Here is a 20,840-nt window from a genome sequence, read left to right on the forward strand (position 1 = left end):
GTATCTAGCTAATTTGCATACTCTACGCGGAAATCAACGGAAGTGACACCTAGCGGCCAGCGTAAATATGCATCTAGGATCCGACGGCGTACTAAGACGTACGTCAGTCGGATCTAGCCCACATTCAGGCGTATCTTGTTTTGTGGATACAAAACAAAGATACAACGGCGCATCGTAGAACTTACGCGGCGTATCAATAGATACGCCGCCGTAAGTTCTTTGTGGATCTGGCCCACAGTATCTATATAACACGTGTGTGTGTGTATATATATATATATATATATATATATATATATATATATATATATATATATATATATATATTATATATACACATATATATATGTATGTATACACACATATATACAGTATTTATATATATATACACACACACACACATATATACACAAACACATGAATATATATATATTCATGTATTTGTGTATATATACTGTATATGTACCGAGTTCAAAAAGTGAAACTAAAGTTTAAAAGAACATGTAATTAATGTTTTCAGACATGTGATAACACACACATATATATATATATATATATATATATATATACATATATATAAATCCGGTATATATGTGTGTGTGTATATATATATATATATATATATATATACACACAAACGTATATATACAGTATATATATATATGTGTGTGTTATCACATGTCTGAAAACATTAATTACATGTTCTTTTAAACTTTAGTTTCACTGTTTGAATTCGGCTGCACCATAATCTCACAATATCTCACGAGATTACAGGCAGTCCACCCACTTTTACACAGATCTCGGCTGTTTTCAGAGAAAAAAATTCACCTCTGTTCACCATCTGAGAACTGAAGTTCTCAGTTTATTAAACCGGCTGCAGAGGAGATAATTTTCCTCCTGAGAACTGCCGTGAACAGCCGTGAACTGAACTGAGAAAAAACGTCACCGTTTATTAAACGGACACCTTAGTCTGAATGAAAGATGGCAGCAAAACAGATAAAGATACTTTCCCCGAAAGGCTTAGAATAGAATAGAGTAATATTGCACAATTGCTCATGTGTGGCACAAGCACTGTGGTGCAATACTGCCATGGAGCTGCGCATGTAGTGAGGTCACAACTGCAAGGGGAAGGTGCAAGGCTCCATTTTGAGCACATGCGTTACAAATACAGGGCTTTTTTTTAAGAATACTTTAACAACAAAAATTACCGTATGTTTTAGCCAAGTGCCATTGATGTAGCACATTTTGTCTTGTTTTTTTTTATTTAGGATATATTTGCATATGAAGTTTTTAATATCTATAAAAGGTTCAAAAGTATTAGGTTTAGTATTAGATTTATCAGAAGGGTAAACATGAAGGCCTTTTTCCTGTATCAAAGTGAACACATGACTGGAAAGATTGAAAATCTTGATTGATTCTTGCATTTTTTTTTGTTGCTGCCCTTTTGTTATCTTTAACCTGCTATCTTCAGAACCATTACTGAAACGTTCTGCACCTTGCAAAGTCAGTTCAGGCTCTTATATGTTTACTCCCACATTCCTCTCCTCTTCACACCTCTCTTCCCTCTGATTTAATTTCTCTTTCCTGACAACCACTGCTACTCGCACACACCATACCTCGAACTGTGTCTGAATCATCTTTACAGTCCTATACTGTACACACCTCAGCCCCATCATTGTCTTTAGCAGGGCTTTTTTTCAAAGGGGACGTGGGGGAACGCAGTTTCGGCTCCTCCAGCAATAAATGTATGTAATGGCAAGGTGTGCTGTGCTGCTGGGGGATCTATTGTTGCTGTTGGGGATCTATTGTGTGGAGGTTTATTGTTGCTGGGGAGGTCTATTGTTGCTGGTAAGGGTCTTATGTTGCTGGGGGGGGGTAATTGTTGCTGGGAGGTATCTACTGTTGAGAGAGAGGTCTATTGTTGTTGTTATTGATACTGGTTGCTGGGAGATCTGTTGTTGCTGCTGGGGGTCTATTGTTTCTGAGGTAGTATTTTTTGGCCGGGGAGTCGATTGTTGTATGGGGAATATTTTGTTGCAGGGGTGGGGTATTTTGTTCATGAGGGTGTCTTCTGCTGTTGGGGTGGGGCCTATTGTTGCTCACTCCAGGGGATCTATTTTATTGTCTTTCTTATTATCATTAACAATTTCTGTGCAAATCACTTAGTAATACAAAATGATACTTAATTCTGTATTCTCTAAAAAGGGCAGTACTGGGAGGTGGATAGAAGGTGGAATCAAGGGATAGTGCTCAGAGGTGGGTAGGAAGCAGAAAAAAAGGGTGAGTTCCTGCACCTATTCTCTGAGAAAAAAAGCCCTGGGGGCAGATTCAGATAGAGACACGACGGCGTGTCTCCTATATATCTCCTATATATACATATCTCCTGATATGCCGTCGTATCTCTGAGATCCGACGGTCAGATCTATGCGGCTGATTCATAGAATCAGGTTCCGCATAGATCTCCCTAAGATCCGACAGGTGTAAGTGACTTACACCGTCGCATCTTAGGCTGCAATCTCCCGCTGGCCGCTAGGTGGCGCTTCCATTTGTATACGCGACGAATATGCAAATGAGGAGATCCGCCGATTCAGAAACGAACGGCCACCCATCGCTTTTTTTTACGTCGTTTGCGTTCGGCTTTATCCAGCGGATAGTTAACCCTGCTATATGTGGCGTATCCTATGTTAAGTATGGCCGTCGTTCCCGCGCCGAGTTTTGAATTTTTTACGTCGTTTGCGTAAGTCATTCGCGAATACGGATGGACGTAATTTACGTACACGTCGAAACCAATGACGTCCTAGCGACGTCATTTGGAGCAATGCACGCTGTGAAATTTAGCCAGCGGCGCATGCGCAGTACGATCGGCGTGGGGACGCGCCTGATTTAAATAGTAAACTCCCCCTAGCCGCAGAATTTGAATTCCGCCGGGGGATTTACGATCCGCCGGCGCAACTTTAGATGCAAGTACAGCACTTGCCTCAAAAACTTGCGCTGGCGGATCGTAAATAAGATAGATTACGCGGATCTAAAGATCAGCTGATCTATCTGAATCTACCCCCCGGTCTTTATATAAACCGTGCATAACTGCAACCACATGCATTCTATCTATCCTTCTGGGTTATACCCTGCTCACAGTCCTAGACCACATAACCTCCTTGCCACATCACTGCCAATTGATTATGTGTTTAAAGTTGTTGTAAAGGTTGAAGTTATTTTACCATCATGCATTCTATGCATGTAGGTAAAAAGCCTTCTGTTTGCAGCTCCCCTCAGCCCTCCTAATATTTACCCAATCCCCATCTCATTCGACAGCAGCAGCTCTCCTGGGTCGCTCCATCCTCATTGACTGAGACAAAGCCGCAGCAGCAGGGGGTGGAGCCGAGCCTCCCTCTGTGTGTTTATGGACATAGCAGCTTGCTATGGGGGCACACGGCAAGGAAGAGGGGCCAGGAGTGCCAGCAGTGTAACCTGAGAAGAGGAGGATCGGGGCAGCTCTGTAAAAAAAACACTGCACAGAGCAGGTAAATATAACATGTTTAGTATTAAAAAAAAAAACTTAAGACTTTAATATCACTTTAAATTTTCATAAATTTTCCACATTGCATCTTTCTTCAGTTTGCAGCATTTTGCTCTGTAGCGTAGACCCCCGCAGGAGTATCTGATGTTGATGGATCCTCTGTTCTGCCACAACTTCTAAAACCCCTTGGTCCTTACTGACACACCCAGTTAGAGGTAGAGGACCATGTACACCTGAACAACTTAAGTGTTAGTGATTCACAATGTGACAATGCACAGAACATTAGACCCAGACTATTAGATAGCAAGTTAAGTAGAAGTACTGTAGATGGAGCAATTAAACACTATGAAGCAAATAAATACTGCAAAGTTTTAGAACTGAATAAATTGAACACTGGCCTATAACTGGAAGGCCCAATGGTATTACGACAGTGTTACACCAAGTTTTATTCAGACTGACCACTATTGAGCTGGATTAGACCCAAGTAACTTAATAATAAAATATAGATAGGTTTGTTGGGACTTTTAAAGCGCACATACAACGAAATTACAAAAATAGAAAATGTATCTGATAAAAGTTCATGATTTGAATACATAAAATATTCACAGATAGATCAGTGAAATATACCAACAATAAGTGCACATCTGAATTATCTCTACATGTTTCGCCTTTTACAGCTTCTTCAGGAGATCTCTTACAACAGGCACTCTATATTAACTGCTTGCCGACCAGCCGCCGTAGTTATACGGCGGCAGGTCGGCTCTGCTGGGCGAGATCACGTAGCTATACGTCACCTCGCCGAGCAGCACGCGCGCCCCCCGCTCGCCCCTGACGCCGACACGCATTCCCGGCAGTCGCGATCACCGCCGGGCACCCGCGATCGCTCGTTACAGAGCGAGAACCAGGAGCTCCCGGTCCTGTCAGGGGGGGGGGGGAATGACTGTTGTCTGTTCATACAATGTATGAACAGCGATTTGTCATTTCCCCATGTCAGTCCACCCCCCCTTCAGTTAGAACACACCCAGGGAACATGATTAACACCTTCCTCGCCCCCTAGTGTTAACCCCTTCAATGCCAGTGGGATTTTTATAGTAATCAATGCATTTTTATAGCACTGATCGCTATAAAAATGCCAATGGTCCCAAAAATGTGTCAAAAGTGTCCGACGTGTCTGTCATAATGTCGCAGTACCCATAAAAAACGCTGATCGCCGCCATTACTAGTAAAAAAAAATATTAATAAAAATGCCATAAAACGACCCCCTATTTTGTAAACGCTATAACTTTTGCGCAAACCAAGCAATAAACGCTTATTGCGATATTTTTTTACAAAAAATTTGTAGATGAATACGTATCGGCCTAAACTGAGGAAAAAATAGTTTTTTTATATATTTTTGGGGGATATTTATTATAGCAAAAAGTAAAAAATATTCATTTTTTTCTAAATTGTCGCTCTATTTTTGTTTATAGCGCAAAAACGAAAAACCGCAGAGGTGATCAAATACCCCCAAAATAAAGCTCTATTTGTGGGAAAAAAAGGATGCCAATTTTGTTTGGGAGCCACGTCGCACGACCTCACAATTGTCAGTTAAAGCGACGCAGTGCAGAATCGCAAAAAGTGGCCTGGTCTTTGACCAGCAATATGGTCCGGGGGTTAAGTGGTTAACTGATCACTGTGTATTCAAGGATAAAGCCCCTATTAGTTGTGGAATTATGTATAGGATCATTTGGGAGTATCATAGAGAGGGGAAGCGGACTGGGGGTATCTGTAAGTCCATCTTTATATTACCCATGCCCCATATGAAATTGGAACCCAAAGGCTTCAAAATCTCTGTCAGAAAGGGAAACCAACAAAAAAGGAAAATTTTCCTAATGGCTGTTGCCGTGATGTTCTGGGTATTCCCTAATTGTAGCTGGATCGCTTCTCAAGTTTCTTTCCTTTAGCGGACCAAACATGGTTGTTCGGTCCGCTGAAGGAAGGAACTTGGGTAGCGCTCCAGCAACCACCAGAAAACTTCCTTAATTTTCTCTATATTGAATAGAATAAACCTGGTAGCATTATAGATAGAAGGGTTCACTGAGAGAATATATAAAAACAAAATAATTTAAGAATTGTATGAAAGTGCACTTGCACATATTTACTGTCCTCTTGTTTATCAAGCCTTTACTTTCTGCTTCTCCATTTCTCTATTAATGTACTATAGAAATTGGGCATCTGGCAATAAGAAGTAATTTAAGGATGTTGTTAATACATGTTGTTTATCATTTACTAATGTCCATGCCTGTAATTTAAGAAAATCAAACCAGCAGTGCTGGAACCATTTTAAATTGTATATAATGGTATAATAGCTTTGTTGGTATGGCAATACATCTACAGCTAGTATATGTGAGCTATTTATTTTAACAGGCTTGAATTCTAGTTATTTTGCCTATGATATTAGTCTGTACAGTGTTTGCCATTTTGATAAAGCTAATAATAGAATAATAGCTTGTTAGATGGCCTGTTGCTAATTGCAGAGTTTTCACTTTCCTAAGTCAGATAGTTGTGTTGTTTTTTTTTTTACTTCAAAAATGTTTTTATGTTGGAGCAATTTGAAAAATTTTACTTTGATAAATAGTTACTCAAAAAGTCAGCCAAAGGGAAACAATGTTGTGTAAAGTGTAGTAACACCCAAAAGATACATTTGAGTTTAATTTATTGTAGTCAATTCAGACCATTGATAGTTTAGTTCTGATTGGTTGTTTTAGGTTACCGATCAGGCATACTCCTGATTATTACTCCTGATTATTCTATAGGGTGGTGCACAGTGCAATCTAGACATGTGCATTAATTTTCGTTTGAATGTATTTTCGTCCGAATTTTGGGTATTTTCGTTATCGTTTTAACAAACGAAAACGAACGCGCAGAATCCGAAATCCGAAAGATCTGACATTAAAAAATGCTTTATTTTCGTTTTCGTTGCTACAACAGTTCGATAAAGATAGGAGATTCGACATTACGCTGACAATAGCGATCTAAACCTGTGGTCAAATGTGCCTAACCTTAACTCTATTAGTCCAAGATTATTCTACATAGAGAGGAAATATTCGACATAGAGAGAAAAGATTTGACATTATAGAGACAGTGTTGGGGTAGACCATTCGACATGAACGACGAAGATTCGACAAAGCAGCGAAAAACATACAAACGTCGAATCTGTCATTGAAGGCTTATGGTGTCTTATAGATTCGACAAGCAGCTAAACTGTACGACACCACAATCGTACATTTCCAGTCAAATGCTCGGCCCATAGGCTATAGAAGAATTTGAATGTTGGTTGACTAGTAAATATAATTTATAAATATAATTATTACTAGTGTCATACAACATTAGAATTCTTCTATAGCTTGTAGGCGGAACATTCGACCTGAAATGTACTATTGTGGTGTCGTACAGTTTAGCTGATCCATCAAATCTTCTTAGAACATTCGACAGACACCATAAACCTTCAATGACAGATTTGACCTTAATTAATTTGGATTTTCGGACGAATGCATTTTTTAACGAAACAAAATAAATAAAAACTAATTTCGGGAGTAACTAAATAAATGTATTTTTCGGACAAAAACGAAATTCCCAAACAAAATATTTCAGTGTGCACATGTCTAGTGCAATCATAATAATATAAGACAAAGGAAAGAATAATTTTCAACTATAGTAGTATCAGGTATATTTTTTCCATGGGTGATGCACGTTGCAAAAGTAAAACTCTCGACTAACCTGATTAGAATCCCCAAATCATTTACAAGGTTTGTCACTTTCCCCTAACTTTTTACAAAATGACAGAATGTGTACAGGCTCATAAAATTTCAAAAACAAATCTTAGTAAGTTATCTGTTAAAAACTATAGTTTAGCTTTAGCAACATTAGTACAACCCAATTGACTCCAGGACTCCATCAAGGCATTACTGCCAATATTTACATTAAAATTGGGATTATACTTTAACACTTTGATTTACATCATGATAGAGAAAAATAGTGATGTGCCTTTTGCTGCAGCCAGCGTACAACCACATGTATGATAGGACATTCTGCAAGACATGGGGTTGTAAGACATTTTGAAAAATGAGACACCAGAATAAAGGCAGCAAAGAGATATAAAGGCACGTCATGATTACTGAGTGCACTAGTTCATATTTATACACACATTGACACGATGTGACAGGAAAATAAAAGTGTTTAGTAAATTGTCTAGTCTGCATACAGACAAAATCAAACTGCATATCTGTTTCTGTGAATTGAATTTAGATTTTAAAACTTTTAAAACTTACATTTATATCAATGGGGAAGATAGAATTTCTTCCCAGAAAAGACAGTGAGACTGTTAAAATTCTAATTGAATACTTTGTCACCAAATGTATATGTTTCTTTTTTGTTTGTTTTTTTACATAATATAGCTCACAGGGAAGAACATTTTAATTTGTCAACCTGCTCTGTGTGCGGCCTGTTGTCAGCATTCATTTGTCTCAATTTGTTCATATTAGCTGCTTCTCTGAGAACCCTTTAGAACCCTTTCAATTGCATCTAGTCAATAATATACTTTTATTTATAGTGCATCATAATTTATTCACACCATGAACAGAATGGATACTAAAGATTGATTGGAACTAGAGAAGTAATTATTTTGCTTAGCCATGAAACATTCATTGTCTAGTTAGTAAGAAAAGTCTCAGAGGAGCTGGGAGACCATGTGTGAGATAAAGATTGTAATTAAATAGGACTGAATAAACCAAGATTGATTTTTAAGGTGTGAAGTGAGGAAAATTATATTTACTACAAACACACAAGCATCAGATACAGGGCTTCTAAGCTCATGTATTATAAACAGATGCTGACAAACTAATCAAACTTGGTTATTCTAATTCACCTAATTATATGTTACTGTCTCATGCCAGAAGAGTTCAAGTGATTTCGATTTTTCTAATGTCCTTCGCTTTTGTCGGATCACCAAGATGATGTCTTAACTACTTGCCGACCTGCCGCGGTCATTTTACGGCGGCAGGTTGGCTCCCCTGCGCGAGAACCTGTAGCTCTACGTCGGCTCTCGCGCTGGCCACTAGGGGTGCGTGCGCGCCGCCGGAGGCGCGCGCAAGCCCCCCGCTCGACCCCGACTCCCGTGCGTGTGCCTGGCAGGCACGATCGCCGCCGGGCACTCGCGATCGCTCGTTACATAGCGGGGACCGGGAGCTGTGTGTGTAAACACACAGCTCCCGATCCTGTCAGGGAGGGAAATGCTGATTTTCTGTTCATACAATGTATGAACAGAAGATCGTTCATTTCCCCTAGTGAGGCCACCCCCCCTACAGTAAGAACACACCCAGGGACATACTAAACCCCTTCCCCGCCCCCTAGTGTTAACCCCTTCACTGCCAGTGGCATTTTTATAGTAATCCAGTGCATTTTTATAGCACTGATCGCTATAAAAATGCTAATGGTCCCAAAAATGTGTCAAAAGTGTCCAAAGTGTCCGCCATAATGTCGCAGTACCGAAAAAAATCGCTGATCGCCGCCATTACTAGTAAAAAGAAATATTAATAAAAATGCCATAAAAATACCCCCTATTTTGTAAACACTATAACTTTTGCGCAAACCAATCAATAAACGCTTATTGCGATTTTTTTTAACAAAAAATATGTAGAAGAATACGTTTCGGCCTAAACTGAGGAAATAAAATGTTTTTTTTATATATTTTTGGGATATTTATTATAGCAAAAAGTAAAAAATATTCATTTTTTTCAAAATTGTCGCTCTATTTTGTCTGGTCCTGGTCACCTCCTCCTAGTTAGTACTGATCAGTTCCACCATCAGTCACATGGTCACAGTGTGTAGGGGTTTTTGCAACCCAGTGTCATAATGTCATGATCATCAGTCACAGATCATCTATTTGACATTTGCCAGTGTTCACTAAGCAAAATTATCTGCCAATGATCAACACTGGATTATGTAAAATCTTAATATTTTGTTAAAACAACGTTTATTTTTTTTACAAACATTTTGCACAAATGCAATGTAATTCTCAGTTTGAGATACATGAAGAACCTTTTGGATTTGTTTGTCTTTTTTTTTTTTTAATAAAGTGGTCAGTAAGTAAAGAATTCAGCCAGTGCCATTTTGTACATAACTAATGAATTTACAGGGCTCAAGAATAGCAAGCAATTATATTGCCTATACCCCTCTCTCCATTTCCTTCCCCTTTTAAGAAAAAAAGAATGGTGTTCCTTTATTTTAGGCTCCTATTTTGCAGCATCAGTGTAATGTCTTTTAAAATACTGTTTAAGGAAAAAATGTCATGAAATAATGTCAGTTATTTGTGGATCAAATTGTTTTAGCAATTCACACATATGCACTACAACTGCATATTTAGCTATTTGGCATATATTTTACAAGCAATAGCAAACTAAAAATTAAATAAAATGCAAATACAGTATATAATACACTACAAACATATTTCTCTAACAATATGCCTAATTTGTGCAAAATTAAACTTACCGTATAATTACAAACATCACCAGTGCATTGCCCACTAAGCCAACAACAAAAACCATGGAGTAAACTGCTGTAATGATGACAGAGATTGTGGGAGAAATAGTGGTGTGGTTGCCCTCATGTGTCGGTGATACAGGATAGTCACTGACATTTTCATAGTCAGCCCAGCCTAGCAGTAAGCTGGAGTTGGCATAACAGCTTGAAGTGCACGCAGGCATACAATTGGGAGAGCATGTTGAACCCATTGGAGGTCTCTTAGGGTCTATTTCCTCATCTCGAAAAATCTGCACCGGAGATTCCATGAGCGCTAACCAATTCAAGATCTGGAAAACAAAGTGCAGGGTTATTTAAAAGCAAACACTACTTGTAGCTCTCTTTTTAGAATTTTAGGAGTTACACTGTTTAAAGCAATATGTACTGTAGAGCAAACATATAGGGAACAAAAGAAAGAGATCAGAAAAAGAAAGAAAGATCTGACCCTGCTTCCTCTGCTGCCCTTTCCTATGGTAGTATCCACTGGACAGTGGAGTTGGTTTCCTTCCATCCCCACTGAACAAATTTCAAGTCCTTCCTACCCCTTCCTCTCCTCTTTTGAGACCCACTGTATTTTCTCCAATTCTCTAAGGATTGCAGAGTTTTATCAGCCTCCTGGACCAGTATCTCGCTTTTTGATGACTTCTTTGTCTAGTTACCTTACTTTCTCTCCTCTAAAATACTGACTATCCTTCTTGATGAATTTAACATCCCTGTTAATGTTAACAGCCCGGCTACATCTCAATTTTGCAACTTAACCTTATCTTTTGACCTTACACAATAAATATACACTTCCACTTTTTCCCATGGTAACACCCTTGAGCTTGTATGCTCCCATCTATGCACTTCTTGCAACCTCAATAACACCCATTTTCCTCTCTCTAATCACAACCTCATCAAATTCACAGTGTCCTTGTCTTCAACCACCTATCCTTCCAAGCATCAAATGATTACTTGAAGAAACCTTTACCAATTTAACCCTTCACTTCTCTATTCTGCTACTGACCACTTCTATGACAAAATCTCACCCCTGTTCTGTCCTAACCTGGCCACCTCTATCTACAACAGTTCACTCTCATCCTTACTTGGCACACTTGCTCCTTAAACTACATGCAGGATCAGGCCCTGATCTTTACAACCTTGACAACACCAGATATCTCATGAAATATTGCTGTGTATAATACTAAATCCCTGCAGTACTTCATCCTATACAAATCTTCCCTCCTAAAATACAATTCATGCCTCCATGCTGCCAAACAAACCTACTTTGTCCCTCCTAACAATACCTTGTGATCCAGTCCTTGTTGGCTCTTCTCTACCTCTCTATATTTATCTCTCCTTTGTCCCCCACCACCTCCACCCACTAACTTACTCACTACCAAAGAGATTGCCAGTCATTTCAAAAACAAGATTGTTGCATTTTGTGAAGACATCTCAACTGTAAGGATGGGCAGAACACCTCCATGATGGGAGGCCTCCCAGGAGGCGGATCGTTTTTGTTTTATTTTTGACGGGCAACGCAAGTGATGATGATTAGTCAAAAACTGCCACCTACAGGAGAACTTACCTATCTCCCACTTTATTCATAACCTTAGGATTTGTTCCAAGCCTGATAAAAGGGATGTACAAATTGCAATGGCCAGGAAGAAATTTTTAAAGGACCTATACCCTCTCATATTTTGGACAATGCATTTATGAAAGCATATGAAAGATTTATTAACTCCAATCTAGACAAGGGCACAATGTCCCACTTGTCTAAACATATAGTTTATTGTCAGAGCACATTAAAAAAATATCACCAGCAGTTATGAATGTATCTCAATCTTATCAGTGTTACCAAAATGTATGGTATCGTCTCATATAGCAGACCTGAGAGTGAAATAAACAGTAAAACACAGGTAAAAATTTCAGACAGGAAGGGATTCCATAGATGTTGCAATTACAGGCCCTGTTTTTTTTTATTATCGATATTTAGGGCACACATTTTTCATTACTATTACAATTGCAACACAGAGTTTTGTATCTATTTACTCAAATGTGCCTGTTCCCTGAAAAACCACATATCATTTGAATTGCAAGTTTCAAAACCACTGTCATGATATCTCTGTGGCCCTTGGTCTTCGCAGTCAGCACAGCCAAATTAGTTTGAGGAACTGTGAGCAGCTCTGGTTCAGGTTGAACTCATGGTCAACCGAAACCCAAAGTTCATTCCTACCCAATGGTATTAAATATATGCCTTTAGGCCTTAGCAGCCATTAATGTTTTTTTCCTAAATGGGTGCTTATGCATTTTCTGTGGGGTCCCAATATGTAAGACCTTCTGTATATACCATCTTCAGAGTCCACCAAATCTATGGGCATACCTACAGGGTTTCTCAAGTGTTCATATAGGTCTTAACCCACACAATTTTGATATGTATTTCAATATTTGTTGTTTTTAATATTATAATTTTTTTTTACGATGTAAAATACAGTTGGATTTTTATTCAACTGAGTGCTCTCTTTTTCATCTTGGGTCTAGTGTTGGCCTACCAATATAAAGTCCATGTTCATCCTTGGTTCTTTTTCTTAACCACATCTTGTTCATATTCTCTGAGCATCTGCTCATCTTCTAGTCTCTCTGTAGTCTACAGGCTCTGACAGTCTGCTTTTCTATGCTAAATATTATGTGTGACCCTTTGTTAATGTCAGAGGACTCACGTGAGGCCCAATAATCAAGTAAGTTGATCATCGCTTACTAAAAAAAAATCCCCTTTCTACTAATCCACTGAAAAGTACAAGACCTTTAACCAGTTGCTGCCCGCCCACCATGATATGATTTCCAGTGTGAGGAGAGAAGAGCCAGGAGCAGTGAGTTACCGATCTGAGTAGTGTCAGTGTCTGCACCAACACCACATGAAAAAAAAAACTGTGACATCGCTCCCCCTATTGCAGATGTCACCCAACAGTCACCACATAAGTGCCCATCAGTGCTTATACAAGTGCACCTGTCACCCATCAGTGCCCATAAAGTGCACCTGTCACCCATCAGTGCCCATAAAGTGCACCTGTCATCGTCAGAGACTGCCAACAGCGGTACACCTGTCACCCATCAGTGACCATCGCCTCTCACTCATCAGTCACCTGTAAGTGACCCTCATTAATGACCCATCCATGACCCTTATCTGTCACCTATCAGTCCCATAAAGTGCACAAGTCACCATCAGAGACTGTCATCAGTGACCGTCATCTGTCATCCATCAGTGACCATCACCCGTCTCCTGTCACACATCAGTGAATGTCACCTGTCACCCATTATTGACCGTCACCCATCAGTGGCCTTTACCCATCACCTGTCACCTATCAGTGACCGTTACCTGTCACCCATCAGTGACCATCACCTGTCACCTGTCAACTATTAGTCACACAGTCCATCAGTGACTGTCACCTGCCACCCATCGCACAGCCCATCAGAAAAATTCCAAAAGAGTTTTTACCAGTGATGAGTCATTCCAGACTGATGAGAGCAGCGGGGAGTTCTCATCAGATTCAAATGACAATTCCGATTCTGAATCAAATTCAGCATTTGAACCGATCGATAGTAGTGGATCAGCAAATGAATCAGAGGAAGAATGGGCACGGCGCTCTGGAAACCAGGCAGCCACCAGCAATATACCCCGGGATCAAATTCCCAGGCCCATTACCAGCGCTGCCCACCAGTGATAGAGCCCAAGAACAAAGGCCCAGTACCAGAGCTGCTGCCAGCAATAGAAGCCAAAACCAAATGCCCACTACCAGCGCTGCCGCCAGCGAATGACCACAAGAAGTGCAGAGGCCCAGTACCAGACCTGCCGCAGCATCACGCCCAAATCCCAGCACAGGAACTTCAAATCCCCCAACTACAACCACTGGAGTGCCAGGTCCCTTAAGAGCCAGGGCCGCTTCATATCTTCCAGCTGGTCTTGCCAACACAACATGGCTGCTTTCCAACTCCAGGTGTGCAGGCCAATACCCAAATTTTACATAAATCGATTGTTTTTAATTATTTTTGCCCTATACTTTGCTGCAATTCATTATGGACCAGACCAATTTATATGCCCAGCAGCATATTGCCAACAACCCCCAATCATCATACGCCCGTCTGTTTGAGTGGAGAGATTTGACTCTGGAGGAGTTCAAATGGTTTATGGACCTCACAATAAACATGGGGTTTACAAAAAAAAATTAAGGACATGCCTATTGGTCCACCAACCCCATTCACCACATGCCCATTTATTCTTCCGTAATGTTCAGGTCCTGATACAAGATGATTATGCGCTTCCTTCATTTCAGCGACAACACCCAGTGCCCTCCACGCAAACATCCAAATTACGAAAAGTTATATAAAATTCGCCCACTCATAAATTTCTTTTCCCAACGATTTGCAGAACTATATGTCCCCAACGAGCATATATGTGTAGATGAGTCCCTGGTACCCTTTTCAGACCAGTTAGGAATAAAACAATACATTCCTAGCAAAAGGGCCAGATATGGAGTGAAATTTTATAAGCTTTGCAAGAGAGTCACAGGATGTTTGTATGCGTACCCACTGCTGAACAAAGGTTACCACATATACCTGGATAACTTCTACACCAGCCTTCCCCTTTTCAAACACATATACTTCGCAGAAACCCTGGCCTGCGAAACCTCCAGAAAGAATAGGAAGGGCTAGCCATAGTGAATAAAAAACTGCGAAAGAGGGAAGGAGCAACTTTGAGATGCAACAAAGTGCTGGCCTTGAGGTTAAAGGATACCAGGAATGTGTACATGATGTCCACCATCCATGATGACGCTACAGTTGAAGTTCAAAGAAGTCAAGGTCCCATTGAAAAGCCAACATGTGTATAAGATTACAATCTCTACATGGGGGGGGGGTGGATTTAAAAGACCAAATGCTTCAGCCCTATTTGTCAATAAGGAGGTCCTGTTTTGGTACAAGAAAGTAGCTATCTATTTATTTAATTTGGCCATTTATAATGCCTACATAATTCACACCAAATCCACGGAAAGCCCTGCCCACTTCCTAAAATTCATCAAAGAAGTTGTCACGTCCCTCATCTACAAACAAAGATCCTCCACCCAGAAAACCTTCGCTCTAATGCTGTTAGCCGACTTAATGAGCCAAAAAGTCGTTGAGTATGCAGCAAAAGAGGATTTTGAAGAGATACCAGCTACCATTGTCCCCAGTGTCCCTCCAAACCAGGTCTTTGCATTGGTGAATTCTTTTGACTGTACCACACATCCCTAAAATATTAGCCCATATTTTTAACCATTTCCCCATTTTCATCATCTGTGCTTACCATTTCCCATGCTTCCTCAAACAACCATGCCACTGCCTTCCATGTAAACTGACCCTGGCCTGTTTTTTAACTATGCCACTGCCTACCGTTTGGACTGCTTCCACGTGAACTGACCCTGGCCTGTTTTATTAACTATGCTTCTGAGTGAGTGAGTAACTTGTATAGCGCTACAAATGCAAACTAAATCGCCTCAAGACGCTTATTTCCATCCAGTGTCGTCCTTATCCTTCAGAAGAGGTGGGTCTTAGGCTTTTTCCTAAAGGCCTGATGGTTTTCTTCCATGCGGATGTTTGTGGGAAGAGCGTTCCATAGCCGTGGTCCTTGGACTGCAAATCTTCGTTCTCCCTTAGATTTGTAGTGGTATTTGGGATGTGGAGGAGGTTTCAGTTAGTTGATCGAAGAATGCGATTGGTGGTGTAGTCTTTTATTTTCTCGCATAAGTATTGAGGGGCCTTTCCTTGTGTACATTTGTGGGTGAGGCAGAGGGTCTTGAATGTCACCCGACAGGCTTCTGCCTACCGCTTAGACTGCTTCCATGTGAACTGACCCTGGCCTGTTTTATCAACTACGCTTCTGACTATTGACAATATTCCTGCCTGCTGCCTGGATAATTACTTGTGTCGTTGCTAAGCACAACCCTGCCTGCTGCCTGCTGCCTGCTGCCTGGACCAAATCTCTCCTCCTGGACACTACTAAAACCACAGGTAATACTTTTTTTTAACCTTTCCTCAATATAATTTATTTTGGAGTGTAATTTTTGGTATGTAAATGCTATGCTATGTTATGCTACATAAAAAATGATATATTGTCAGGAAATTAGATGTGTAATTTATGCTCCTAGAATGCCTGAAGGTGCCATTTCAATGTTAGGTCTCTGCATGTGGTCAGGCTTTGTAAAAGTCCCACACATGTGGTATGGCCATACTCAGGAGGAGTAGGAGAATCTATTTTTGGGTGCAATTTTTTCTATGTACATGCTATGTGTTAGAAATGTCTTATAAATGGACAACTTTATGTCCATTGCGTTTTCAATTTTTTTCCACATTTTCCAAAACTTCTGGAAAAGAACCGTTCAAAAGACTCATTATGCATCACAGATTATACGTTGGGGTGTCTACTTTCCAAAATGGGGTCATTTTGCAGGCATTTTCATTGTCCTGGTGCTCCAGGGCCTTCAAAAGTGTAATTGGAGGAGTAGCAGAATGTATTTTGGGGTGTCATTTTTGCTATGTACATGCTATGTGTTGTAAATATCTTAAAATTGACAACTTTGTGTAAAAAAAATTGCCTTTTCATTTTTTTTCAACATTTTCCAAAAACTTCTGGAAAAAATGAAGCGTTCAAAATGGGGTCATTATGTGGGTGTTTCCATTGTCCTGGTGCTCCAGGGCCTTCAAAATTCTGATAGGTCGTCCTTGCATGTTGAGCCTCTGTATGTGGCCAGGCTGTGAAAAAGTCTCACATACTCAGGAGGAGTAGCAGAATGTGTTTTGGTGTGTAGTTGCAAGCATGAATATGCTGTGTGAGAGAAATAACCTGTTAATATGCCAATTTTGTAAAAAAATAACACAAATCTTCAGTTTGCAAAGAATTGTGGGAAAAAATTCCAACTTCAAAAAACTCACCATACAACTTACTAAATACCTTGGGATGTCTAGTTTCCAAAAAGGGGTAATTTGGGGGATATTTGTACTTTCCTGGCTTGTTAGTGTCTCAAGAAATGAGATAGGCCTTCAGTACAGCAGGTATGATGAGGTTATGATTAATAGCTTCTAGAAAAAACAAATAATATACACTAATGAGCTCTGGTTCACATTGGAAAGATTTGACATGCGATTTGACATGTCAAATTGGCACCCTTTTTTTTCGGCAATTGTCGGCAATGGCATTGACCTAATCGGTGCAACGCCGCATCTGCGGCGCTGCACTGATTTCACCAATAGCCTGCAGGGTACTGTGGCAGGCTAGACAGAAGAGAGCCTGATCCGCTAGCCTCCCCAGTGTCTACTGGTCTGTCCTGCTGTAACTCCACAGCATCAGGTCAGAGCACTGTGGCAGGCGGTGGGGGTGAAATTATTTATTTATTAAGGGAGGGTTGACACCATTTTTTACCGCACCAAGTCACGCCAACCCTAGTGATGCCACTAAGAGGACCACAGAGTGCTGCTGCCTGCCGGAGCTGCGAACTAGAGAAGGAGGAGGAACCAAGCAGTGAATCGCAGATCACACAAGTAAGCAGATTATCATCTATGGACCTTCCTTTATGTGAATCCTGATGTGCACTCTACCTTGTTAAATATAGTCCATATTACAAAAAACAGCTTGTCTTTAATCAGCCCCTGAAGGAGGAATTGATTACCTATAACTGTATTCCGAAACACGTCGGGACTACTCCATTTGACCTCCTTAAATGAGATCAACTGTGTGTTTTGGCATAAAGCTGTTATGTAACTAGTGCAATTAATTTGCTTTTAGGTTATACACCTGATGTACTTACCCTATTTCTGTTTTGTATTCAATAAATTCTATATATTGTTTTATGCTTGTAACTTCCATCTTTGGCGACTATCCGTTGTCCATAAAATCCCACTAGGCACCCTCTTTTACAATTTTCTATTTTGTATTGGGATGTGGCGAAGGTTGCCAGCTCTATACCTATAGTTGGTTTTCTTTTATCTATAATTTTTTCTGAATTACCGCATGTAAAGCCCTGTACACACGATCCGATATCTGATGGAATCTAATCTGATGGATTTTTTCATTGGATATCGGATGAAGCTGACTTTCATCAGTCTTGCCTACACACCATCGGTCAAAAATCCGACCGTGTCCAAACACGGTGATGTAAAACACTACGACGTGCTGAGAAAAAGTGAAGTTCAATGCTTCCGAGCATGCGTCAACTTGATTCTGAGCATGCGTGGATTTTTGACCGATGGACTTCACACAGACGATTGTTTTTTTCTATTGTTTTTTTATCCATTGTAAAAATTTAAAACATGCTCTATTTTTTAAACTGATGGAAAACAAACCGATGGGGTCCACACACAATCGGTTTGACCGATGAAAACAGTCCATCGGTCTGTTCTCATCGGACAAACCGATCGTGTGTACAGGGCTTTAGACTATTTCATTGTGCCAACTATTTATACATAATATAGTGTATTAGGCACAAGAAAATATACTAATGCACATGTTAACAAAACATAGAGATTCATGTTAAGCTTATTGCTTGGCTTTGCTGTTGAAACCCACATTTTCTATTAACAAGAAAAATATAGTGTTTTCATTGTAGCCAAAATTAATATTTTAATTGTTTTTTTTTACTAAGGAAAAGCTTAAAACCTAAGACAGCTACAATGCAGGGCAGTCCAGTATATTGACCATGTAGTTTCAAAGTACATAGAAGTTGTGCAATGCTTTGTCTATCACATTACTATTCGATAGATCACTGAAAAAGCCCCCATTGAAGAAAACAGTCCCAGACAGGAAATAATCCCAGACTCAAGTGTTTCTAAAGGTAATGTTAACCATAACCATCCCCTAACCTCAACCCTGCCTTTGACCTAAAGGGATGACAATAGTTATCCCTTTAGGTGCAAACTAACCTGGCTCCATGTTTGGAAAAGTATAAGAAAATCCCTGCTGTTGAAAATCTCTACACCAGAACTAGAGAATACCAAGATAAAGCCTCTGGACAAAATAATTTCTTTGGATTTTTAAAGTGGTCAATATCTTAAATATAAATATCCTAAATAAAGTGTATGTCGAATAAAAAAAGAATTTAGTATTTTTTTTGCAATACATGTGGCACAGTAAAATTCTGTTAGTAACTCATACATTTTTTGGCAAACCAACAGGTACTTGTAGTATTTTTGAGTGTAAAATTACATAGAGAAGAGATATTTAATACATATACTGTATATATCATACAAATAAAACAACATAAGTGTACACTATACAGTGAAATTAAAGGGGAGTTCCACCCACAATTTCACTTTTTAAATATAAATACCCCTGTAATACACAAGCTTAATGTATTCTAGTAAAGTTAGTCTGTAAACTAAGGTCCGTTTTCTTAGGTTGTTACAGCATTTAAATAGTTTATAATCTAGAAATAGACCGTGGCCATCTTAAGTGTGGGCATCATGAAGCCAGACTGTATGACTTCCTGGATTTGCATATCTCGCACATGCTCAGTGCACAAGCAATGTAATAGGTTTCAGTCAGGTTTGCAAGGACTACTGGGAAACATGATGCCTATCCCAGAAACCCTTGCAAATAGCCTAGGCAAATAAGGAGGAGGAAGTAATGAAGGACTTCAAAATAAAGGTATTTACAAGCAACAAATTAAATAAAAATTGTCCATTCTGAACACTATGAGATTAGAGCATGCAGCACAGACAAACATAAAAAAAATGGGTGGAACTCCACTTTAACAACTGTAACTCATCAAAATCAATTTTAGAAGAGCCCTGTCGTTTCCAGTGTTAGGCATCTGGCCCTAAAAAAAGATTGAATAGCAAAGCACCACAATGTGTAAACCAGCTTGTGGACTATATCAGTGTGGATGGTCTGCATCAAGACTAATGCCGCATACACACGATCACTTTTTGTGATGAAAAAAAAATGTCATTTTTTATCATGAAAAAAAATGAAATTTTTCCAACTTCATCATTTAAAATGATGTTGCCCACACACCATCGTTTTTGAAAAATGATGAACAAAGTGACGGCACTCTAAAGGGGAAGTTCTATTTGCCTTGAGGCTGCTTTTAGCTGGTTACTTGTTAGTAAAAGACGATGTGTGCTTTTTTGTCTGTTACAGCGTGATGAATGTGCTTACTCCATTATGAATGGTAGTTTTACCTCCCGTCTCAAAACTTGCTTCTGGGCATGTGCGGGTTTAAAACGTCATTTTTGCCCACACACAATCATTTTTTATGACACAAAAAATGCCATTTTAAAAAATGACATAAAAAATTGAAGCATGTTCGAATTTTTTTTTTGTCATTTTTCAGAAGACATAAAATGACATTTTGCCCACACACGATCATTTTAAATGACATTTTTAAAAATGTCATTTTATTTCATCACAAAAAGTGATCGTGTGTACAGGGCATTAATCTTCACTCTTACCCTAAGGAGTCACCAAAGAGCTAATTTTGATACAAACACGTAGTCACTGTGGATTTATGGACACCTATATACAGTATAGAAGATAAATACACACCTCTTTATATTTTATTTGTAGTGATACACTTTACATACCTTTCACGCAAAGCCTCATTACTCCATATAGCAATAACAAAAAATAAAAAAGTTAGCAAAGCATCCGGGGGGGTGTTTAATTCCAAACCCTAGATAGATGTGTACCGTCAAGGAAGGGGAGTGTGTTACTCTGAATCAAGGTTAGCATATATATAAATGGGCAATTCATCAATGGGAAACA

The 20,840-nt window shown here is 39.5% G+C and overlaps 1 protein-coding gene across 1 annotated transcript in view; it reads right to left on the minus strand.

The window, feature by feature from the left end:
- The window catches only part of OPRK1 (opioid receptor kappa 1), a 137,557-nt gene that overhangs the window by 68,839 nt on the left and 47,878 nt on the right, over positions 1-20,840 (minus strand). Inside the window, exon 2 of the mRNA XM_040354197.1 lies at positions 10,043-10,362. Within this exon, the coding sequence (XP_040210131.1) occupies positions 10,043-10,341 (299 nt within the window). The 5' untranslated portion in view covers positions 10,342-10,362. The remainder of the gene's footprint in view (positions 1-10,042; positions 10,363-20,840) is intronic.

The sequence above is a fragment of the Rana temporaria genome, chromosome 5 (genome assembly GCF_905171775.1).
Source record: "Rana temporaria chromosome 5, aRanTem1.1, whole genome shotgun sequence".
In the NCBI taxonomy this organism is placed as follows: domain Eukaryota; kingdom Metazoa; phylum Chordata; class Amphibia; order Anura; family Ranidae; genus Rana; species Rana temporaria.